The sequence below is a fragment of the Saccopteryx bilineata genome, chromosome 8, assembly GCF_036850765.1.
Source record: "Saccopteryx bilineata isolate mSacBil1 chromosome 8, mSacBil1_pri_phased_curated, whole genome shotgun sequence".
Classification (NCBI taxonomy): domain Eukaryota; kingdom Metazoa; phylum Chordata; class Mammalia; order Chiroptera; family Emballonuridae; genus Saccopteryx; species Saccopteryx bilineata.
This window is the reverse complement of record NC_089497.1, coordinates 69866646-69889985: the sequence shown is the minus strand read 5'-3', so window position 1 is coordinate 69889985 and position 23340 is coordinate 69866646. Positions and strand designations below refer to the sequence as shown.

The 23340-nt window shown below is 49.9% G+C and overlaps 1 protein-coding gene and 2 non-coding genes across 7 annotated transcripts; all 3 read left to right on the top strand.

Moving 5' to 3' along the window:
* Window positions 1–910: 910 nt before the first annotated feature.
* EIF4G1 (eukaryotic translation initiation factor 4 gamma 1) lies at window positions 911–23258 on the top strand. Of its 5 annotated transcripts, none has more exons than XM_066240902.1 (34): window positions 911–1051; window positions 1869–1924; window positions 2147–2239; window positions 2535–2621; window positions 3114–3134; window positions 3735–3911; window positions 4146–4245; window positions 5303–5415; window positions 6222–6314; window positions 6519–6585; window positions 6861–7685; window positions 7925–8013; window positions 8097–8283; window positions 8413–8546; window positions 8670–8828; window positions 8992–9177; window positions 9344–9541; window positions 9736–9882; window positions 10492–10728; window positions 10906–11010; window positions 11112–11271; window positions 11467–11570; window positions 12854–12956; window positions 13197–13299; window positions 13523–13731; window positions 13872–13990; window positions 14110–14282; window positions 14542–14667; window positions 14825–14906; window positions 18677–18775; window positions 18883–19017; window positions 19173–19254; window positions 19396–19536; window positions 22638–23258. In XM_066240902.1, the coding sequence occupies exons 3-34, from the start codon at window positions 2180–2182 to the stop codon at window positions 22817–22819; spliced, it is 4803 nt and encodes a 1600-aa protein (XP_066096999.1). In that variant the 5' UTR covers window positions 911–1051; window positions 1869–1924; window positions 2147–2179; the 3' UTR covers window positions 22820–23258. The 5 variants fall into 5 exon arrangements, with proteins under 5 accessions (XP_066096999.1, XP_066096997.1, XP_066096998.1 ...); XM_066240900.1 differs by having other exon boundaries at window positions 8989–9177; XM_066240901.1 differs by having other exon boundaries at window positions 2144–2239; window positions 8989–9177.
* Window positions 10780–10860, top strand: LOC136312412 (small nucleolar RNA SNORD66). The gene has a single exon (XR_010726995.1). It is a non-coding gene; the product is annotated as a small nucleolar RNA SNORD66 (small nucleolar RNA).
* LOC136312411 (small nucleolar RNA SNORD66) lies at window positions 11317–11392 on the top strand. Its single transcript, XR_010726994.1, has one exon. It is a non-coding gene; the product is annotated as a small nucleolar RNA SNORD66 (small nucleolar RNA).
* Window positions 23259–23340: the final 82 nt, after the last annotated feature.

Below are 23340 nucleotides of genomic sequence, written 5' to 3'. Positions count from 1 at the left end.
CACATGAATTAACTCCTTTAATCCTTACAACCCAATAGAGTGGACCTTATTATTGTGAGAGAAAGCACGGTGGTTAAAAGCTCAGATTTGAACTGGACTGCTAGGTTTCAAATCTTAGCATTTTACAACCGATATTAAGTAGGTAGGTAGTAGGTACATCACCAGGGAGTAAGTAGCAGAATTTGGATGAAAACTCAGGCAACCTATCTGATTCTAGTCAGGTGGGTTTGGCTCTAGTACTAGATGACCCAAACCTTTTGGCTACAGGGCAGCGGTTTGGGGATTACTTCTTCCGTCATTTTGAATTTCTGAAGATCTTTGACCGTCCCTAAAAGTGGCTAAATTTTACAAAAGACAACTCACTCATACTAATTCCCTAATTAGAATGTTGCAATTCTTTTTAAAAACTTTTACTTACTGATTTCAGAAAGACATACACACATGGATCTGTATGTGCCCTGACCAGGGATGGAACCGATAACCTCTGCATAGGTGGAGTACCTACACTTTAACCGATTTATCCGGCCAGGGCAGAATGTTGCAATTCTTTTAGCATAACATTCAGTTTAATAGGTTTTTCAATGATCTAAAACCCACATTATTTTCAAAGGCTGTATAATTCATATTTCTTTCCGTATTTGTACTATAATTTACTTAGGCAGGACCAGATCTTTAATTTCAGTATTCTCGGCCCCTAGCCAAAACTTCGCCTATCACTTAGTATGCACTCAATAAATGCTGGCTCAAAGAATGAATGAACCAAAGAACTGCGGAAGAGGCTCGGAGAGGAGAGTCCCTCTGGAAGTTCTAAAGTTCGGGAAGGGACACCGGGGCGGGCAGTGGCTGTCACATGACGAGGCGGGGTAAATCCCATGTGCTTCGCGGCGCCCGGCGCAGCTCCGCCCTTTGCGCCGGTCACGTGGGGCGCCGGCTGCGCCTGCGGAGAAGCGGTGGCGGCCGAGCGGGATCTGTGCGGGGAGCCGGAAATGGTTGTGGACTACGTCTGTGCGGCTGCGTGGGGCTCGGCCGCGCGGACTGAAGGAGACTGAAGGTAAAGCCGCCATGTCCGGGCCCGACCCGGCCCCCCCACCCCCTCCCCCCGCATCCGCCGCCATCCGGGCCGGGACCGGCCACCTTGTGCCGCCGCCCCGGCGCCCTGGCTCCGCTGCTCAAGCTTGGGCTCCCGCCCGCCAGGGCCCAATCCGCGGCCCACGTGTGCCCGGCCTGGCCCGGTCTGGCGGCTGGGTGGGGGTGGGGAAGCGCGGGACCAGAATATGCGGTCCCCGCGTCCTGGGAGGGCGCCCGCTTCACCCGCCACGAAGTGCCACCTCGGTCTGACCCGAGGAGGCCCCGCGGGCACAGGCACCGCGGCTCCCGGCCGGCCGCCCCCTCCCCCCCTTTGCAGCCCGGCCGCCGGGAAGTGACACGTTGTTCTTTGGCACTGGCCGGCTCTGCGCAGGGAGGGCGCAGGGGAGGGAGGCGGCGGCGGTGGGCAGGGAGGAGCCCCCGGCCCCGCCCGCCCTCCAGGCCGACCCTCGCTTGAAACCGGCTCCTCTTCGGCCGCCGCCCGCCTGGCCTTTTACGGCCCGACTCCCGCCCTTCCTCGCCTCCACTCCTGGGCGGTGGCAGGCTTCGCCTCTGGCCCCGCGCGGGTGCCCCCGTGGCCACCCGCGGCAGGCGTGCCTTGTATGCCCCTGGGCCAGGCCCGGAACCCGGTGTCCGCAGGTGGGGGGTGGGGACGCCACGGCCGAAGCTGCTAGCTCCGTTTATGATCCGGGAGCCTGGTGCCAGCGAGACCTGGAATTTCCGGTCTGGTTGGTCTTGGGCCCCGTGGAGCCAGGTTGATACCCCTCACCTCCCAACCCCAGGCCCTCGGATGCCCAGAACCTGTAGGCCGCACCGTGGACTTATCTTAATCGAGGGGGTGAGTGAGGGGGCTGTTTCAGCAGGTCAGGGGGGTGGTTGGAGGTGATGCGGGTTGACAGCTTGTTGGTGGGGACCTAAGCTGTGTGTTTTCTGCTCCTTCACCCCTTGGGCGCCTCGGGGGCTCGGTGTGGGACCTGTCCCTTTCCTCAACCCCTCCCCCACTTCATTTGCCTTAAGCTTGGGTCCCTTCCCCTTTCCGAGCTCCACTCTTTTCCAGCAGGTGTTGGGGGGACCCTGATGTGGACCAAATGAAATGAACAAAGCTCCACAGCCCACAGGCCCCCCACCTGCCCCATCCCCTGGACTCCCACAGGTAATTAGAGAGGAATTGGCGAGATTGGGGTGGGAGTAGGGGAGACCAGGCAGCTGGTCAGGAGCAGGTTCCAACCCTTTGGATTTTCCCACCCCCCATCTGTGTCAGGGCAAAGTGCAGTTTTCTGCTGCCAAATTGAGACAGGGCCCCTGGCTGTTTCCAGGGACTGTCATGGGGAGGGGGTATGCGGGCTGCTGAGGATCTTGCCACAGATCTGCTTCCCTTACTTCACCAGCTTGGGTTTCTGCCCCACCCGGGTTTCCCCTCCTGCTGAACTCTGGTCTCCCCCCTTTAGCCAGCGTTTCCCCCGGGGCAGACAGCACCGGTGGTGTTCAGTACGCCACAAGCGACACAAATGAACACGCCTTCTCAGCACCGCCAGGTGAGGGGCTGTGGGGACCCTGGCTGTGGGGACCAGAGTAGGGGGCTGTAGAAAGTTGAAGCCAGCTTGGGCTAGGATGGAAACTGTGGAGGCCCTGTAGCTGCCCCAATTTCCTGACAGTTGCTTTGTGTCCTTTCATGTGACTCTGCACTTTGCACTGTTGATTACTTATGGCCCCTTGGGGAGTATGTAGACAGTGGGGGTGGCATTACTAGGGGTCCTGGTGCCATTAGAATTGGGAGCAGTGCTTTGGGCCCTGCTGCCAACTCCTGTTTTCCTGTTTCCTCCTTTTACTGTGAGGCTGACATTGCTCCATTCCCCTTCTCTTTGTACTATGGCAAGATAAACACTCCAGCTGGTTCTTGCCTTTCTCTGTTCCCTAAATTCTTCCTCACTAAGTGGGAGGATTCTTGTCCTACTTCCTCCATTGCCCCCCCCCCCCCCATCACCTTGGGGATAATTCTCTTCTTTCCTGTCCCCATGTGCTCTCAGGGAGGATTCAGGTCTCTGCAGGTAATACCCCTTTGCTAATTCTGGACCCTCTCCTGGTCTTACTTTTACCCTCTGGTCTCTCACCCTTACTTTGCCTTAGTCAGGCTAGACCTAGGGACTGGAGGTTTCAGGGTGGGAACTTGTTTCCTGTCCAGGTTGTCAGTTTGCAGCTGACTGATGCATGTTTGGGGCTAAATCTTGCGTGTGTGCCTGGGAACTGGGTGACCCACCTTTGCATGATAGTGGTTAATTCCTCAGTACCTTAGGGTGGTAGCAGTGCATGCTGGGCCGTATGTTGCCAGAAAGGGCTTTACTTAGGCATGATGTGTCTGGATGTTGGGAAGCCTCTGCGGAGGGGTAGCCTCGTGGAGGTGACATGAATATGCATGGCAGTGAGGAAGTAAATAAACAGGGTGCAAAGTGTATATACCTCAGTGTGGAGGGAGTATGTGAGACAAGAGGCCACTTAACCATCATTTGGTCAAGTGGATATTAGAAGGACTAGTCCCTATGTTCAAAGCCCCTGGTACTTATCTGCAGACTAGGAACATCGCATAGTGGGCATTGTGCTGTCCACTTCCTCCCCTTCCCAGTATCAACTGCCTTCCTCCCTCTTGATAGCACTTCTACCCCAGCCGGGCCCAGCCCCCGAGCAGTGCAGCTTCCCGAGTGCAGAGTGCAGCCCCCGCCCGCCCTGGCCCAGCTGCCCATGTCTACCCTGCTGGATCCCAAGTAATGATGATCCCTTCCCAGATCTCCTACTCAGCCTCCCAGGGAGCCTACTACATCCCTGGACAGGTGAGGCTGGAGGCTTGGGAGCTGGAAGCCACAGAACCTTGTACCCCAACCCTCACCTTCCCTCTGTTGACCTTCCAGTCCCATCTCTGTCTTCTCCAGAGGTGGGACTTCTTTGTGGTCACTGCCCAGAGTCGGCTTGTCCTATCTTGCTCTACATTCTCTTAGTAGTCCGATTTGGTACTCAGCTTCTTCAACTCCTTCTTTCCCCTCCCCTCCGCCTTCCCACTCCACCAGGGCCGTTCCACATACGTTGTTCCGACACAGCAGTATCCTGTGCAGCCAGGAGCCCCGAGCTTCTATCCGGGTGCAAGCCCTACAGAGTTTGGGACCTATGGTAAGTGGGGGGTAGGGGCGAGTCAGGCGAGAGTGAGTCCAAGGGAACATCTAAAGTCACTAATTCCTAAGACTTTCCAGTCTGTCCCTTGGTCTAAAAATGATGTGGTTAGTAGGTAGAAGGGATACGTGTGTGGGGGTGGTTGGGGATTTTATCCTATTCCTGAGAGTTGGAGTCTTTCCCACCTCAAGGAAGATTGGATCAGACCTGTTAGTAAACATTCCTGGTGACACTGGTTCCATAGTTGGGAGGATCCCATGTAACATGCGTTTGGGAGATTTTTGTAGCTGTTTTTTATTTATATTCTAGGAAAGGATTAGTCTGTTCTTTATGGCAGTGGTTTCCAAACTTTTTGATCATCAGGAAAAATTTTGAGTGTGTAACTTTAACATATGTTATGTTTTTGTTTATATGTTTGCATAGTTTAAACAAATAATACTTTATGTTGCTGGTGAAAAATAATAAGTAGAGATTATGGATGAGATTAAAGAATGCATCCCATTTTGGAGACCATTGCTTTAAGGAATTAATTTTTCCTCATTCTGGGCCTGGTTCATAATGTTACTTTTTATTTCCTTGCCCCTGAGCAAAGGGCTGGAGACTGGAACTGGACTCAGGTTGAGTGGATATGGTTGGCAAATCTCTTTTTCTCATTCCCAGCCAAAGCCCTGATTCTGTTTCAGGTTAAGTAGTTACTGCTCTCTTGGAGTGTATATGTATGTGGTGCCCTAGGGGTGGGGTATACATACAGCATGTTACTGGTAGAAGAGGAACAGACAGAATCCTGGTGGCTGGTGTATGGTGGGGAATGGGTGCCTGCCTATAAAGGGGTGTGTGTGTCAGTGTCAGGAATCCTTGTAAATGCAGTTCAGACTGGTTCTCCAGCTTTGACAGACACCTAATTCCCTTGGGGAGGAGGGTGGGGCAGGACAAGGGGCTGGCTGTGGGTGATGAGAGGTTCTAGGGCTGGGAGGTGCTCAAGCAGGCATTTGTATATGGTTGGGCCCTGACGCTGCTACTATTCTACTTTTCTGTGTGTCTCTCTCCTCCCCCCAAGCTGGCACCTACTACCCAGCCCAAGGTGTACAGCAGTTTCCGACTGGTGTGGCCCCCGCCCCAGTTTTGATAAACCAGCCACCGCAGATTGCTCCCAAGAGGGAGCGGAAAACGGTGAGTAGCAACAAGGGGTTCTAGGACGTCTGGGAAAGGGAGAATCAAGGCCAGGCGCATTGTGGGTCAGGGAGCAGGAAATTGAGGAAGATCTTCATTTGGAATGGGCAAAGAATGGGGATCTGTGAAGTGCTTAGATTCCTTGTAAGGTACTAAGATTACAGTGTAGAATAAGCTCATCTGAAGACTGAAGTGGTTAGTGGGAAAATTCCTGAGAGACCTGGGTTCTGGGGTCCATAAGATTTATGTTTGGTTTTGAGTTTCTGGTGGCTTGCTTTAGAAATGCTTAGTTTTCTGTGGCCCCATCCCCACCCCCCAGTCCTGGAAGCTCTTGAGGTCTCCGCCTCTGCTCAATCCTCAAGCCCTGGGCGTGGTGCCCAGAATAGGGTGCCAGGGCTGGGGAAGCCGCTGAGTCACCCTGGCTCCACCCACTGGATCTGGGCCCTGCCCCCAGAGATCAGACCGACTAGCCACAAGTGAGCCGTATGGGTGCTAGATGGGGGTCTTGGGCCCCTGGGTGTGCAGCCACTGCCTTGGGGACATTGGTGGAGCAGCAATGAGGGAGGGAGGGGCATTGTGATGTACAGGGCTGCTCTGTGAGGTCAAGGGCCTCTTGGGTAGGGACCAGGGCAGGGGACTACAAGAGCAGCTGGATGGGTTGACAGTAGAACTCATGGGGTTTCTGGCACCCAACCACCTGCTTCCTAGTGGGGTGTGGAGGGTTCACCTGGAGTCTTAGGCGTGGAGCAGGGTGGAGAAGTGGGCTCCTCCTGCTTCCCACTTATCCTATAGCTTTCTTTCCCCAGATCCGAATTCGAGATCCAAACCAAGGAGGGAAGGATATCACGGAGGAAATTATGTCTGGGGCCCGAACCGCCTCCACACCCACTCCTCCCCAGGTATTGTCTGCTCTTTGAGTAATGCCATGGCTGGGATGGCTTTTCTGCCCTGGACTCCCAAGTTCTTTGGTCTTTTCCTTCAACTAAGGGATTTATTTCCCTGCTTTCCTGGATTTCTAGGCAGAGCTAAAGTAAAAATGGCTCTAATAAAGAAGGGTTGTGGGACTCTTCAGGGCAAAGTTGGTAACCCTTTGTGTCCTGCAGACGGGAGTCGGTCTGGAGCCTCAAGCTAATGGGGAGACTCCCCAGGTTGCTGTTGTTGTCCGGCCAGGTATGTAAGCATGTGGAGCAGAGGTTTTATGGGGAAGAGTGGTGTGACAGTTTAAAGTGACTGTACCAGCCAGAGGAGAATGATTTAGGTTTCCGGTAGTGGGATTTTGAGGGTGGATTGGAGTTTTGGTGAAAAGGAAAAAGGCTTAGAGGGGGAGAAGATTGGGGGAGGGGAGGTGTTAGGTTGGGAATGCCTTGGCTGGGAGGCAGAGGAGGAGGAACAGCATCAGTGAAAGACTTGCTTTTAATTACTTATTTTTCCTTCCTGTGGTGCAGATGACCGGTCACAGGGAGCAATCATTGAGGGCCGGCCAGGAATGCCTGGCACAGAGCATAGCCCTTCCGAATCCCAGCCTTCATCACCTTCTCCAACCCCATCACCACCCCCAATCTTGGAACCAGGATCTGAGCCTAATCTCGCAGTCCTCTCTATTCCGGGGGACACTATGACAACGGGGATGATACAAATGTCTGTAGAAGAGTCAACCCCCATGCCCTGTGAAACTGGGGAGCCATATTGTGTCTCTCCAGAACCCACTCCCCTCGCTGAACCCATATTGGAAGTAGAAGTGACACTTAGCAAACCAATTCCAGAATCTGAGTTCTCTTCCAGTCCTCTCCAGGTTTCCATCCCCTTGGCATCTCCCAAGGTAGAAATTCTTCCTGAGCCTAATGGCACAGTCCCATCTGAGGACCTAGAACCAGAGCTGGAGTCACACCGAGAGCTTGCTCCTCTCCTTCTCCCTGCTTGTCCCTCTGAATCCTCCACACCCATTGCTCCAACTGCCCAACCTGAGGAACTGCTCAATGGAGCCCCCTCGCCACCAGCTGTGGACTTAAGCCCCGTCAGTGAGCCAAAGGAGCAGGCCGAGGAGGTTCCAGCACCATCGGCTCCCCCCGCCATCCTCTCTGCTACTCCAGCTGTGGCTCCTCCAGCAACTTCCCCTGCTTCAGAGGAGGAGATGGAAGAGGAGGAGGAAGAGGAGGAGGAAGAAGCAGAAGCTGAGGGTGAGAAGGGAGGAGAGGAACTGCTTCCCCCAGAGAGCACCCCTGTTCTGGCCCACCTGTCCCAGAATTTGGAGGCAGCAGTAGCCACCCCAGGTAAGGTGTGGTTATATGGTGGAGGTGGGTCAGGCTGGAGGGTGTGGTACTTTCTGTTGATTGATGATTTCCATTTGTGCCATTGTGTCTAGTTCAGAAGCCTTATCATGGAAACTAAGCTAGATTAAGGAATTTAAAGTCTAAAGAGGGTGTGATGAAAAGAAAAAAACTTACACTGTGGGTTCTTTTTTCTCAGAGGTACTTTTAAAGTTATCTCCACTCCTCTTTTCCCTAAATAGTGGCAGTATCTGTGCCAAAGAGGAGACGGAAAATTAAGGAGCTCAATAAGAAGGAAGCTGTAGGAGATCTTCTAGATGCCTTCAAGGAGGTAAGGGAGCGTATAGTAGTAGAGGGCAGACTTTGGGTTTGAACAGTGGTCATACTGCAACCACATGACTGTCATGGTTACAGGCAAACCCAGGAGTACCAGAGGTGGAAAATCAGCCTCCTGTAGGCAACAACCCCGGTCCAGAGCCTGAGGGCGGCAGTGTGCCCCCACGACCTGAGGAAGCAGATGAGACCTGGGACTCAAAGGAAGAGAAAATTCACAATGCTGAGAACATCCAGCCTGGGGAACAGAAGTATGAGTATAAGTCAGGTATGCTGGAGGGGGGTGTGAGGGGTGGATATAAGTCAAGTATGCTGGAGGGGGGTGTGAGGGGTGAGTGTTCTTGTATAGAGCCTCAGGAGACAAGAGTGGGGTTGGTTCATCCAGTCCTCCTTACAGATCAGTGGAAGCCTCTGAACCTTGAGGAGAAAAAGCGCTATGACCGTGAGTTCCTGCTTGGCTTTCAGTTCATCTTTGCCAGTATGCAGAAGCCAGAGGGACTGCCCCATATCAGTGATGTGGTGTTGGATAAGGTTGGTGGGCTTGAGGGGAGGCCAAGTTTGTAGTAAATGATTGGTTGGGGAGGAGACTAAGATCCTGAAAGAGCAGTTAGTAGCTGTAGCTTGTCTCTGATACCTTCTCTGTCCTCTTCACAGGCCAATAAAACACCACTGCGGCCACTAGATCCTGCTAGACTTCAGGGCATAAATTGTGGCCCAGACTTCACTCCATCCTTTGCCAACCTTGGCCGACCAGCCCTCAGCAGCCGTGGGCCCCCAAGGGGTGGGCCAGGTGGGGAGCTGCCCCGAGGGCCGGTGAGTGGGGCTGGCTGGAGGGGCAGAATGGCAGTGGCAAGGAGTGGGTTTGTGTGTGGCCCTCTGTATCTCAGGAACGAGAAGCCTGCTCTAGAGATGAGTGGTAGTGGTGGCTCAGGTTGTGCTGACTGCTGTATCTTCTCTTGTCCTCCTTTCTTAGCAGGCTGGTCTGGGACCCCGGCGCTCTCAGCAGGGCCCCCGGAAGGAACCGCGCAAGATTATTGCCACAGTGTTAATGACTGAAGATATAAAGCTGAACAAAGCAGAGAAGGCCTGGAAACCCAGCAGCAAGCGGACAGCGGCTGATAAGGACCGAGGGGAAGAGGATGCTGATGGCAGCAAAACCCAGGTACTGGCCAATCCTGCTTTTGGTTTCCTTCTCAGGGTCTGCTCAGCCAACTGTCTTTTTGCTTCTGTCCATCCTCATCACTAACCTCTTCATCCCTCCTAGTAGCATTTGTCCTTCTGAGAACCTCACTGGATCCTGTCTCTTCTCTGTTCTCTTTCCCTACCAGGATCTGTTCCGTAGGGTGCGCTCCATTCTGAATAAGCTGACACCCCAGATGTTCCAGCAGCTGATGAAGCAGGTGACGCAGCTGGCCATTGACACTGAGGAACGCCTGAAAGGGGTCATTGACCTCATCTTTGAGAAGGCCATTTCAGAGCCCAACTTCTCTGTGGCCTATGCCAACATGTGCCGCTGCCTCATGACGGTTAGTTGCAACTTTCCTAAATCTTATGGTTTGGCCTCCCACTTCTTGAGTCTACCTTCTTGGTTCTCCTTTAGCCTATGGCATAGGTTGATGGCAGCCGGGAGGAGGCAGAGGTCTTCTTGGTTAGGTAAAGACTCTGGGAAGTCTTCCCTGTACTGGACTAATCTGAATGTGACATTCTCTTTGACATACAGCTGAAAGTGCCCACTACAGAAAAACCAACAGTGACTGTAAACTTTAGAAAACTGTTGCTGAATCGATGTCAGAAAGAGTTTGAAAAAGACAAAGATGACGATGAGGTTTTTGAGAAAAAGCAAAAGGAGATGGATGAAGCTGCTACGGTGAGAGAAAACCCACCAACTTCCCTGCTCATCTAGGATGCTGCTTAGCTGTAGAATTGGGGGTGGGATTAGTGGTTTAGGGGTTTTTCTGTCCGAGGACATGAGTGCTTGTTGCTGGGTATAGAAATCCAGATAATGGAGGAGAGGCTTTTATTATATATTTTTTATTTTATTAATTTTTTTTTTAACATTGATTTTAATGAGAGAGAAAGGGGGAGAAGAGAGAGGAGAGAGAAACATTGATCCACTCCTGTATGTGCCCTGACCAGGGATTGAACCAGCAACCTCTGTGCTTTGGAAGGATGCTCTAACCAATCAAGCTATCCAGCCAGGGCGAGGACAGGGTTTTTTATTTACCCATGTGGCTGGCTATTCTTTTTTTTCTTTTAACATATTATTTATTGATTTTACAGAGAGGAGAGAGAGAAAGGGGTGGGAGGAGGAGCAGGAGGCATCAACTCATAGTTGCTTCTCGTATGTGCCTTGACGGGGCAAGCCCAGGGTTTCGAACCGGTGACCTCAGCATTCCAGGTCGACGCTTTATCCACTACGCCACCACAGGTCAGGCTGGCTATCTTTTTGATGTGATCCCTGTCCCATGATTACCAGGCAGAGGAACGGGGACGCCTGAAGGAAGAGCTGGAAGAAGCTCGAGACATAGCCCGGCGGCGCTCATTAGGGAATATCAAGTTTATTGGGGAGTTGTTCAAGCTGAAGATGTTAACAGAGGCAATAATGCATGACTGTGTGGTTAAACTACTTAAGAACCATGATGAAGAGTCCCTTGAATGCCTTTGCCGTCTGCTCACCACCATTGGCAAAGACTTGGACTTTGAAAAAGCCAAGGTATGGGTCCTGAGATGTGGACGGGACAGGCTGAAGTACCTGGGGCCTGCTTTCCACTGACAGACTCCCTGTTGGAATGTCATGTCTGGGCCACCGAACCACAGTGGTGGAGCTGAGGGCCTATAGCTGGAAGTGAGGAAGTAAAGTTCCTGGTCTGATCCTTTTGCTTCTTTCTAGCCCCGAATGGATCAGTATTTCAACCAGATGGAAAAAATAATTAAGGAAAAGAAGACTTCATCCCGAATTCGCTTTATGCTGCAAGATGTGCTCGATCTGCGACGGGTATGTGTTCCTCCTTTCTGTTTCTTCTGCCAGAGCTCCCAGTTGCTGACACTGCTTTGTCCTCTTGATGTCATCTTGTTACCGGCTTCCTGTCCTTACAGAGCAATTGGGTGCCACGCCGAGGGGATCAGGGTCCTAAAACCATTGACCAGATCCACAAGGAGGCAGAGATGGAAGAGCATCGGGAACACATAAAAGTGCAACAGCTAATGGCCAAGGGCAGTGACAAGCGTCGAGGTGGCCCTCCAGGCCCACCTATCAGTGAGTTTGATGCGGGATTGATGGGGCATTGTGAGGGGTTGTGCTTTCCACTGATGACTTCTTGTTAGTGCCACGTGTCTGGGCCACTGAGACCCCATGATGGAAATGAGGATCTGAGGAAGTGAGCTGGGCCCAGCCCAAGGGGATTGGGCTGTTAGGCCTTCCTGTTTCAGTATGCTCTCCTTATTGTTCCAGGCCGTGGCCTTCCACTTGTAGATGATGGTGGTGGCTGGAACACAGTCCCCATCAGTAAGGGCAGCCGCCCTATTGACACCTCACGACTCAGCAAGATCACAAAGGTAGGGGTATCTATGTTGGAGGGGGTGATACTAGTAACAAGAGGGTAAGGAGTGGTCAAAGTAGGCATTAGATACAAATTTGGGTCTTAGTCCCCTCATTCTCTGAAGTTTGGAAAGTGACAGCTAAAATTTTCCTCTTAGACTAATTGCTTCGATTGCTCAAAACAGGACTGTCAACAGTAAGGGGTGTGATCACATTGTTTTGGGCCACTTTGTGGTCAGTAAACTCACATGCACATCAAATTAGGCCCATTTTTTGTTTTGTACACCCTCAGGCTAAGAATGGATTTTATATCTTTTCTGATTGTTTTTAGATAGAGAAGAAGGGAGGGGGAGAGAGAGACAGGAGCACTCATTTGTTCCACTTAGTTCTGCCTACATTCATTGGTCTCTTCCTATACATCCTGATTGGGGATTGAACCTACAACCAACTGGCCAGGGCCTTTTTATTTTTATTTTTTATTTTTTTATTTATTGCTTTTACAGAGAGAAGAGGGGGTAGGGAGCAGGAAGTGTCAACTAACTCATATTTGCTTTCCTTTAGTTGTTCATTGTGGGCTTGTTGCATGTGCCTTCACTGGGCAAGCCTAGGGTTTTGAACCGGCTGATCTCAGCGTTCCAAGTTGATGCTCTATCCTCTGTGCCTCCACAGACTAGGCTACACTTTTTTTTTTTTTTTTTTTTTTTTTGTGGCAGAGACAGAGAGGGATAGGGACAGACAGACAGGAAGGGAGAGAGATGAGAAACCATCAATTCTTCGTTGTGGCTCCTTAGTTGTTCATTGATTGATTTCTCATATGTGCCTTGACCAGGGGCTACAGCAGACTGAGTGACCCCTTGCTCGAGCCAGCGACCTTGTGGTGAGCCTTGTTCGAACCAGATGAGGCTCAAGCTGGTGATCTCGGGTTCTCGAACCTGGGTCCTCCATATGCCAGTCCGATGCTCTATCCACTGTGCCACCGCCTGGTCTGGCGCTACACTTTCTAATAGTTGAAAAAAAGCAAATGCTATTATGTGTTGTGAATTTTAAGTTTCAGGGTCCATAGTTTTATTGGAACTCAACCACACTCATTTTCTTTATCCTCTGAGACTCCTCTCATATGACAGTAGCAGTGTTGAATAGTTGAAATACAAATTGTGACTTCAAAGCCTAAAATATTTACTATCTAGCCCTTTACAGGAGAGGTTTGCCTTGTCCCCCGGTTGTGGCTGTTTGTTTCTGTGTGTGGCTGAGGCTTTGGCCAGATTAGACCCATGACTCTCCACTCCTTTTCTTTCCTTAGCCTGGCTCCATTGATTCTAACAACCAGCTCTTTGCACCTGGAGGGCGATTGAGCTGGGGCAAGGGTAGCAGTGGAGGCTCAGGAGCCAAGCCCTCTGACGCAGGTATGGAGGCCACTATAAAGCTGTGTATTTTTTAATGAGCTTTCTTGAGGGTGGAGGCTTGTCGTCTTGTCTATGTGGGAGGCCTTTGGTACAACAGTGATTAGGTAATACAGGGCTACTTGGTGGGACTAGTGACTGAACTGTGTTAGTGTTGTAACTAAGACCAAGTGTCCTAAACTGGTAAGTAGGTGATAGAATGTAAAAAAATAGATCTTAGACTTTGTTTTCTGTCCCCTGAAGCATCAGAAGCTGCTCGTCCAGCTACTAGTACTTTGAATCGTTTCTCAGCCCTTCAACAAGCAGTATCTACAGAAAGCACAGAAAATAGACGTGTGACCCAGAGGTGAGGTTTCTTGGGTGTCTGTTTTTCACACAAAGGAAGGTACCATGGTTGGGTTTGGGTTGTTGCCATAGGAATCCTCACACATACCTGTAATGCTCAGAGGCCCTGCCTGAGATTGGGGCATAGAACAAGGCCTGACGGTTACTCAGTATGTTGGGTATTTAAAGGAGAGAGCACTTGGGCAGTACAGATAAGAGATCATGTGCCTGTCATTTTTTTCCAGGAGCAGCTTGAGCCGGGAACGAGGTGAGAAAGCTGGGAGTGAACGGGGAGGTGATCGTGGAGACCGGCTTGATCGTTCTCGGACACCTGCCACCAAGCGGAGCTTCAGCAAGGAAGTGGAGGAGCGGAGTAGAGAGCGGCCCTCCCAGCCTGAGGGGCTGCGCAAGGCAGCCAGCCTTTCGGAGGATCGAGACCGTGGGCGGGATGCTGGTAAGGGGTTGAGAGGGGAAGGGGAGGGAATGGTATGAGCTAGTTTGGGACTAGCCAGTCCCTATATAGTCTTCAGAGCTCTAGGTGTTTGCTAGAAAGACTGGAACTAAAGAGTCTCTGATCTGTGTTGTCCCCCTCAGTGAAACGAGAAGCTACACTTCCTCCCATGAGTCCCCCAAAGGCTGCACTCTCAGAGGAAGAGCTGGAGAAGAAATCCAAGGCCATCATTGAGGAGTACCTCCATCTCAATGACATGAAGGTGGATGGTGGGAGGGGCCTGAGTGATGGCAGAGTGGGCAGAGACTGTGCGGGCAGGTGTGCAATGCAGGGTCTGGGCCGGACACTGACCGCTCTCCCTCCTGTCCGTGCTCCTTGCAGGAGGCAGTGCAGTGTGTGCAGGAGCTGGCCTCGCCTTCCCTGCTGTTTATCTTTGTGCGGCATGGCATCGAGTCCACACTGGAGCGCAGTGCCATCGCTCGTGAACGGATGGGACAGCTGCTGCACCAGCTGCTCTGTGCTGGGCACCTCTCCACTGCTCAGTACTATCAAGGGTATGACCAACTTGTGTGACCCTTCCACTTTTACAAGCTCATGAATTTCCTCCATAAGACCTTTGGAACCTTGTGGATGTGGGGAGTGAGCCACTAAGGACAAGAAAGTTGTCCTTAGCTTGAGATAATTGCCCCGTGTTTAGGAATGCTCCTGATGGGCTCCACAGTTGATGCTTTAGGCATGCCTTGTTGGCCCAGAAGGAGGATAGGGCCTGGCTCCTTTATCCTAAATAGCCCCGACTTTGAATTCCCTTTACAGGCTATGTGAAACTCTAGAATTGGCTGAAGACATGGAAATTGACATTCCCCACGTGTGGCTCTACTTAGCAGAACTGGTGACGCCAATTCTGCAGGATGGCGGAGTGCCCATGGGGGAGCTGTTCAGGTGAGCTCCTCTTACTGGAACTCCAGGGAGATAAAGACGGGAGCAAAGCGAGTAGGGATGGAGGGGGCTGGCAGGTTACAAGGCGCCTGGGTTTAGGGAGGAGTGTGGTAATGTATTGAGGACTTTGGAGATTGTCAACACTGGAGTTTTCTTACAGGGAGATTACAAAACCTCTGAGGCCCCTGGGCAAAGCTGCTTCCCTGCTGCTGGAGATTTTGGGGCTCCTATGCAAAAGCATGGTGAGTAAGAGCCTTTCGAGAGTGATACGTTCAGGATTTCTCTTTCCACTCTGTGCTTTTGGCTACTTGTGGTGACACTGAATCCTCATGGTCCTTGGATGGGGATGGATGGTAGTACTGTGTTAGTATCAGAGAGAGGCTGGCACTCCCTCCGACTTCTTGTGAGTTCTGGCTGAGGCTGGATCATAGGCTTCTAAGACCTTAGACCAGGGGTAGTCAACCTGGTCCCTACCGCCCACTGGTGGGCGTTCCAGCTTTCATGGTGGGCGGTAGCGGAGCAACCAAAGTATAAGTAAAAAGATAGATTTAACTTTAGAAAGCTGTTTTATAAAGAGTTATTCTGCCAAACAGTGAAAATCCGACATAAAGTACTTGGTAAGTAATTATTATTATATGCTTTAACTTGCTGTAATTCTGCTTTATAAATTTTATAAAGTAAAGTTACTTCCCTACTTTATAAATGGAACTATGGAACCAGTGGGTGGTTAGAAAATTTTACTACTGACAGAGATACAAAAGTGGGCTGTAGGTATAAAAAGGTTGACTACCCCTGCCTTAGACCTTTGATTAACTGATTGATTCATTCATTCAACTAGTGGGTTTTTTGTTTTGTTTTGTTTTTAGAGGGTGAGAAGCATCAACTCATAGTTGTTTTTATTTTATTTTTTGCTCTTTAAAGGTTTTATTTATTGATTTTTAGAGAGGAGAGCCTGGCTGGTGGTGGTGCAGTGGATAGCATGTCAACCAGGGACACTAAGGGCCCAGTTTCGAAACCCTGAGGTTGCTGGCTTGAGTGTGGGCTCATCTGGCTTGAGCACAGGCTCACCATCTTGAGCACGGGGTCATTTGCTTGTCGCTGGCTTGACTCCAAGGTCACTGGCTTGAGCAAGGGGTCACTTGTCGAATTGGAGCCCAGCCGGTCCAAGTATGTATGAGAAGCAATCAGTGAACAAGTAAAGTGATACAACTATGAGTTGATGCTTTCGTCTCTCTCCTGTCCTTCTCTATAAAAAAAAAAAAAGGAAAGAGAGAGAGAAAGGGGGCAGGAGCGGGAAGCATCAACTTGCAGTAGTTGCTTCTCTTATGTGCCTCAGCGGAGCAGGCCCAGGGTTTTGAGCCAGCAGCCTCAGCGTTCCAGGTTGAAGTCCTAGCCACTGCGCCACCACAGCCAGGCTGCTTTCACTTTAGTTGTGAATTGATTGCTTCTTGTATATGCCTTGACTGGGGCTGAGCCAATGTCCCCTTGATCAAGCTAGTGACCTTGGGGTTTGGATGCCAGAGACCTTGGGGCTCAAGATGGAGAGCTTTTGGGGGTTGTGTAGATGATTCCCTTGCTTAAGCCAGTGACCCTGTGCTGCTAACCAGCGACCTCTGTGTCTCAAACCAGTGACCTCAGAGTTTCAGGTCAAAGCTTTATCCCCTTCATTCAGTCAGGTAGTGTTTTTTAGATTTTTTTTTAACCATTTACTCTTAAAATTGTGAAGTAAAGCGTGAAATAAAGTGGTGGACATCGAGTGTTTTAAGTACTGTGAGGTTGCAAAGGAGTGTCTGATAATGTTCATGACATTATGCTTACCTGGAAGGGGGCTGAAGCTGCCTAGTGAAAATTAATTGGTGACTAACAGGTCAGAAATTAGGAAGGCAAGTGGATGTGATGATTGGTGGTAATGGGATATTGGAAAGTACAGTTTCCGAAGAGTTCAGCCCCTGGAACCCAGAGGAATGAGACTTTGAATCGAAAGGAATTGTTCTTTCAGTGTACCAGATAATTCCTGTTTATACGGAAAAGAAAAAGCATCTTGGACTACTTAGGTATTTTCCTTGACTCTAAGGTGCCATAGAGCAGTGGTTCCCAATCCCTGGGCCGTGGGCCATTTGGTACTGGTCTCAGAGAAAGAATAAATAACTTACATTATTTCCGTTTTATTTATATTTAAGTCTGAACAATGTTTTATTTTTAAAAGATTTCCTCTGTTATATCTAAGACTCACTCTTGACGCTTGTCTCGGTCACGTGATACATTTATCCATCCCACCCTAAAGGCCAATCCGTGAAAATATTTTCTGACATTAAACCGGTCCATGGCCCCAAAAAGGTTGGGGACCACTGCCATAGAGTATAGGACATATTACACTCTGCTATGAAAAAGATTTTTTTTAAAAAATGAGAGGAGGGGAGGCAGAGACCAGAGTCCCATATGTGCCCTGGGATCCACTGGGCAAGCCCACTAGGGGGAGATGCTCTGCCCATCTAAGACATTGCTTCGTTGTAACCGGAGCCATTTTACTGCCTGAGGCGGAGGCCATGGAGCCATCCTCAAGGCCCCAGGCCAATTTTGCTCCAATGGAGCCTTGGCTGCAGGAGGGGAAGAGAGAGACAGAGATAGGAGAGGAAGAAGGGAGGAGAAGCAGATGGGCGCTTTTCCTTTGTGTTCTGACTGGAAGTTGAGCCCCAGACAGTCACACGCTGGGCTGACACTCTACTACTGAGCCAACAGGACAGGACTGGTTTGATTTTTTTTAATTTTTATTTTTTTGGTTTTATTTTTTATTTTTTTATTTAAAAAAAAATTTATTCATTTATTTATTTGAGAAAGGCAGGGGCAGAGAGAGAGACAGGAACATTGAGCTGCTCCTGTATGTGCCCTGACCTGGAATCGAACCGGCAACCTCCGTGCTCCGGGATGATGCTCCAACCGACTGAGCTATGTGACCAGGGCTGGTTTTATTTTTTAAATAGAGTATATCAAATGAGACAATTCCAGCCTGACCAGGTGGTGGCGCAGTAGATAGAGCGTTGGACTGGGATGCTGAGGACCCAGGTTCGAGACCCTGAGGTCGTCAGCTTGAGCGGAGGCTCATCTTGCTTGAGCAAAATAAAAAATGCTCACCAGCTTAGACCCAAGGTTGCTGGCTCAAGCAAGGGGTTACTCAGTCTGCTGAAGGCCCGCGGTCAAGGCACATATGAGAAAGCAATCAATGCACAACTAAGGTGTCGCAACGAAAAACTGATTGATGCTTCTCATCTCTCTCCATTCCTGTCTGTCCCTATCTATCCTTTTCTCTCTCTGTCCCTGTAAAGAAAAAAACAAAAAACAAAAAAAAATTAAGACAATTCCATTTTAATGGTGTATTTTAAAATGGGCTTTAAAATCCATGACCTACAATAATCAAGGGTCAATATTATCATTTTGAATACCTGTTATTAAAAAAGTGATGCCTTTAGAATCTCTTACTTTTTACAGAAAATGGGCTCAGACTGCTGTTTTTATGAGGATTCTGATTTGCATTAGGGGGGGGGTGGATATATATGCTTTTGGTTTTCTGGACTTGGGAACTAAATAAGCTTATTTGTTAGTTTTGTTCTCTCCCATAAGCATTTGTTACTTGGAGTAATAGAAAACTAGGCTGTTTTACAAAAAACTATACATGAGTGTGGGAAGCTGGAATGATATTTGGATTTGGTTTAACTTTTGTGATCCAGTAATTCTTTGAGAATCTTGTGAAAGTAATTGATATCTTTCTCAGGGGCTCTTAGGCCATACCCCTCAACCCATAGTCTCATAGTGCATGAGTTTTGTGTCTATGACTGATGTCTGTGCCCAGTACTAGACTAAGCGTGGAGGGATTATGCCTGTCTGGTATCGCTGTAGTATCCTAGGTCTCTAGGCACCTAGTGGCCTTTCAGTAAATATTTGATTGATGCCATTTGTGGTGCTATTAGAATCTTGGAGAGAGGGGGGGTTGCTGATTTGATCTTGTGTTTTCCAGGGTCCCAAAAAGGTGGGGACGCTGTGGCGAGAGGCTGGACTTAGCTGGAAAGAATTTCTACCAGAAGGCCAGGATGTTGGTGCATTCATTGCCGAACAGGTTTGCACCTGGAGTTAGGATAACTCCATTTGGGGCTAGCCAGACTTCTTCCCTCATCTCACTCACATGGTGCACTTCCTCCTGACTGTGGCCCTTTTCAATTGCAGAAGGTAGAGTATACCCTGGGAGAGGAGTCAGAAGGCCCTGGCCAGAGGTTGCTCTCTCCTGAGGAGCTGAGCAGGCAGCTGGAGAGGCTGTTCAAGGAGGGCAGCAGTAACCAGCAGGTGTTTGACTGGATAGAGGTATGTTCTCTTGATATTGGGGGAGCAGGATAAAGGGGAGTTTGTTCTTGGTGTGGTGGTGCTGTGGGGGGCAGGGTAAAGGAGAATTCGTTATTGGTATTGTGAGGGGACAAAATTCAGAATGTATTGGTCATGTGTTTCTTTCTCCTGCATAGGCCAACCTGACTGAGCAGCAGGTGGCATCCAACACATTAGTTCGAGCCCTCATGAAAACTGTCTGCCATTCCGCAATTCTCTGTAAGAGGAGCCAGGGAGATGGTGGGGCAAGGGTGGGCCCAACAGACAAATGGAGGTGGGGAGGTTTTGGTCTTTGCCTCATAGTTCTGAACCAGGATGAGGGTATGTTATTGCACTTAATTCTTGTTTTCCTTTCTGTAGCTGAGACTCCCTGCCGAGTGGATGTTGAGGTGCTGAAAGCACGAGCGAAACTGCTACAGAAATTCCTGTGTGACGAGCAGAAGGAGCTGCAGGCGCTTTATGCCCTCCAGGCCCTTGTAGTGACCTTAGAACAGCCCCCCAGTAAGAGCCAGGCTGGAGCATTGGGGGTGGGGTAAAAGAACTGCCAGATAGTGGGGCAGTTATGGAAAAGGTCTCAACCCAGGAAAGGTGGGTGGTCATTGGAGTGTAAAATGCTTTGATGGTTGATTGCTTCCCTCTATGGTGTTTGTTTCCTTGCCTACAAATGGGAGTAGTTAGATGCAGCTATGAAGTTGACTACCTGTCCTATACTTAGCCAAGTGTTAGATGCCAGGAATGCAGAGCTGCTAAACAATAATGTTTCCCTTTGCCTGGCACATGGTTGAGATGCTTTTCTTGCCTCATTTAATCTTTATAGCTACAGTTTAGAATAGATAGCCTTCCATTTTGGGAGACTGAGGTAGGGTATCATGCCTGAGGTTATGCATTTCACAAGTAAGTATGTGCTGAGGCCCAGGGATTTTGCAGTAAGTCAAGCAGAGTTCCATGCTGGCCTGGACTCTGTAACAGTGATGAGTATTGGAAGATGATGGCTCCTTCAGGGTGCTTTCTATCTGGGGGAGTTACACCTAGCTAGCCTAAGCAATAATGAATGAGAAATAACAAAATGGGAGCTAAATGACAAGTGGGAGAGACAGACTTGGAACAAAGGAACTGTGTGAGGAGGAAGGTAGGGAGAGCTGGACACAAGAGAACTGAAGGAAGACCATTGTGGGAGAACCCAGTAGCCAGTTAGGTGAGGTAAAATAGGGCTGGAGAAGTGGACACGGGCTGGGTCACGCAGGGTTGTGTAAGCCATGGAATGAGGTTTGGGCTTTAGATAAGGACAGGAAGAGTCCTTTGTGGGATTTTAAGCAAGGAATTAAAAAATTCTAATTCAGTTTTTAGATCATCCTAGCCATTAGGGGAAGAGTGGTTTGTAATGGTGGTGAGTGTGAATGCAGTAGGATCAGCCTGGTTGGTGGCAGTGAAGTTGGGAGAGGAGTGGGCAGATTCAACACATACACTGGCCTGAGAGCGCAATGAGAGGTCAGAAGTTATATGACTCCCAGGATAGTTTTTAGCTGAGGTGATAGTGTGGTATCATCCAATGGGTGGTAGGGAACACTGGATCAAGTTGTGTTTGGTCATAGTTCGTGAATCTTGGGTCGGGTTGATCAGAGATGTTGATGACCTGGATATCTGAATTCATTAGGGGAAAAAGGTCAGGGGGAGGTCTATCTGTGATTTGATGGCACAGGTAACACCATCTGCAGGTCACAAGAAGATAGAACCTTGAGGTGAAGGACCCACTGGTAAGGACCAAAGAAAGATAAGGCCCTGTGAACAAAAGACAGTGATTTTAGGCGATGTAAGTGGTTAGTAATTCTAGATGCTCCTTGAGAGTTCAGTGGGAGGAGATCTGAAAATTAATGGCTTCAGCAGTGTAAAAGCGTGGAGGCCACCCTGGCAAAAATTATTTGGTGGAGAAGGGGGGCAGGATCTTGATTGGAAAGGACTGAGGAATATTCAGCTGAGACAGGAAAAAGGGAAAACAGCAAATGTAGACAAAACTCTTGTTTGGTTATACGAGGTAGTGGTTGAAAGGCAGCCTTTTGTGTTTAGATGGGGGAAGCTTGAAAACAGGGTAGAGGAGATAATTGCGTAGTGTTCCCACTGTTGGTATACATAGGATTTAAGAGCGCTAGTCTGGGATAAATGATGTACTGTTGCCATTGCTGTGGGATGGGAGTGGGGCCTCTGGGAAAAACATCGATTTGTTATTCCTCTTATGCATTCATTGGTTGATTCTTGTATGTGCCCTGACCAGGGATTGAACCTGCAACCTTGGCATATCAGGATGATGCTCTAACCAACTGAGCTACCTTGCCAGGGCCGTTCATTTCTTTTTTTGTGTGTGTATTTTTCCGAAGCTGGAAATGGGAAGGCAGACAGACTCCCGCATGCGCCTGACCGGGATCCACCCGGCATGCCCACCAGGGGGCGATGCTCTGCCCATCTGGGGGGTTGCTCTGCTGCAACCAGAGCCATTCTAGCGCCTGAGGCAGAGGCCACGGAGCCATCCTCAGCGCCTGGGCCAACTTTTGCTCCAGTGGAGCCTTGGCTGCGGGAGGGGAAGAGAGAGAAAGAGAGGAAGGAGAGGGGGAGGGGTGGAGAAGCAGATGGGTGCCTCTCCTGTGTGCCCTGGCATGCCAGGCCGATGCTCTACCACTGAGCCAACCTGCCAGGGCCCATTCATTTCTTTCTTTTTCTTTTTTTTCTTATTTATTCATTTTAGAGAGGAGAGGGAGAGACAGACAGAGAGAGGAGAGACAGAGAGAGAGAAGGGGGGGAGGAGCTGGAAGCATCAACTCCCATATGTGCCTTGACCAGGCAAGCCCAGGGTTTCGAACCGGTGACCTGAGCATTTCTAGGTCGACGCTTTATCCACTGCGCCACCACAGGTCAGGCCCATTCATTTCTTTATTCAGTAGAAGTGTATTCACTACTCAGCTTGTTTGCTTCTAGGATGTAAAGCTTGCTTTTGGAAATGCTGGCATTGCAGTTGGGGAAGGAAGTAGGTTATGTTCAGCGTTGTACATAGGACAAGTGCCTGAGAGGGTTAAGGGGTGTGAGGGTCAGAGTGTGGGGGGTGCGTGAGCTGAGCCTAAGGGAATTTAATAGGAAGATGACAAGAGAAAGGATGTTCCTGGCAAAAGATGTTGTACATGTAAATTCAAGGCCAGAGTGGGTGTGTATGTTCAGGAAATTGGAAAATAAGGGGAAATTGGGATTAAGAGTTTGTTCTAGGTTATATACCCTTGACTTGTGAGTCATACATCTGGGACTTCGGTGATTCTCCAGATCCCCCAATTTTACATATAGTTTTCCCTATTACATATATCAAGAGTGAAGAAATTTGAAGCTGCTGAGGTGAAGGAGGCTAGGCAGGTTTGTAAGGTGATTCATTTCTGTGCACCAGTTTCTTAGGTCATGAGATTAGTATACTGTCAAAAACCTAGTCTCTCTGAAATGATCAAACATACAAATGTCTGGATGGGTCAAGGGCCTAGTTTTAACAGTGGAATTTGGGAGGCATCCCTGTGGTTGGGATGGGGTGGTTGTGGACAGCACACCTCTAACTCTGTCTTGCCTGCTTGCAGACCTGCTTCGGATGTTCTTTGACACGCTGTACGATGAGGACTTGTTGAAGGAGGAGGCCTTCTACAGCTGGGAGAGTAGCAAGGACCCAGCTGAGCAGCAGGGCAAGGGCGTGGCCCTGAAATCTGTCACAGGCTTCTTCAAATGGCTCCGTGAGGGGGAGGAGGAGTCCGACCACAACTGAGGATGGGTGGGGCCGGGGACTTGGAACCCCATGGACACTCAGATGGCCCAGCCAGCCGCCTGGACTGCAGGGGGGTCAGCAGCAGTGGCGGTGGCAGTGGGTGCCTGTAGTACGATGTGTCTGACTGAGCTAATAAAATGGCTGAAGAGGCAGGATGGCTTGGGGCTACCTGGGGCCCCCTCCAGGATGCTGCCAGGTGTCCCCCTGGGGCACAGAGATATATTATATATAAAGTCTTGAAATTTGGTGTGTCTTGGGGGGGGGACACCACTGCCTGCCCCCTGGGGTCCTTTTTTATTTTCTGAAAATCACTCTTGGGACTGCCGTCCTCGCTGCTGGGGGCATATGCCCCAGCCCCTGCACCACCCCTGCTGCTGCCTGGGCAGGGGGATGGGGGGGGGGCACGGTGCCTGTAATTATTAAACATGAATTCAATTAAGCTCACCGCCTCTGCTTTATGGCCTTCTCCCTCTGGAGAACAGGAATGGATTGGTGGGCAGCCTCCTTTCCAGAGCCGGCAC

Coding starts and splice junctions, on each gene's coding strand:
- EIF4G1 (XM_066240900.1), top strand. CDS start 2,180: ATGAACAAAGCTCCACAGCCCACAGGCCCCCCACCTGCCCCATCCCCT. Junction 4,246..5,302: donor TACAGAGTTTGGGACCTATG/GTAAGTGGGGGG, acceptor CCTCCCCCCAAG/CTGGCACCTACTACCCAGCC. Junction 9,178..9,343: donor CTGATGGCAGCAAAACCCAG/GTACTGGCCAAT, acceptor TTTCCCTACCAG/GATCTGTTCCGTAGGGTGCG.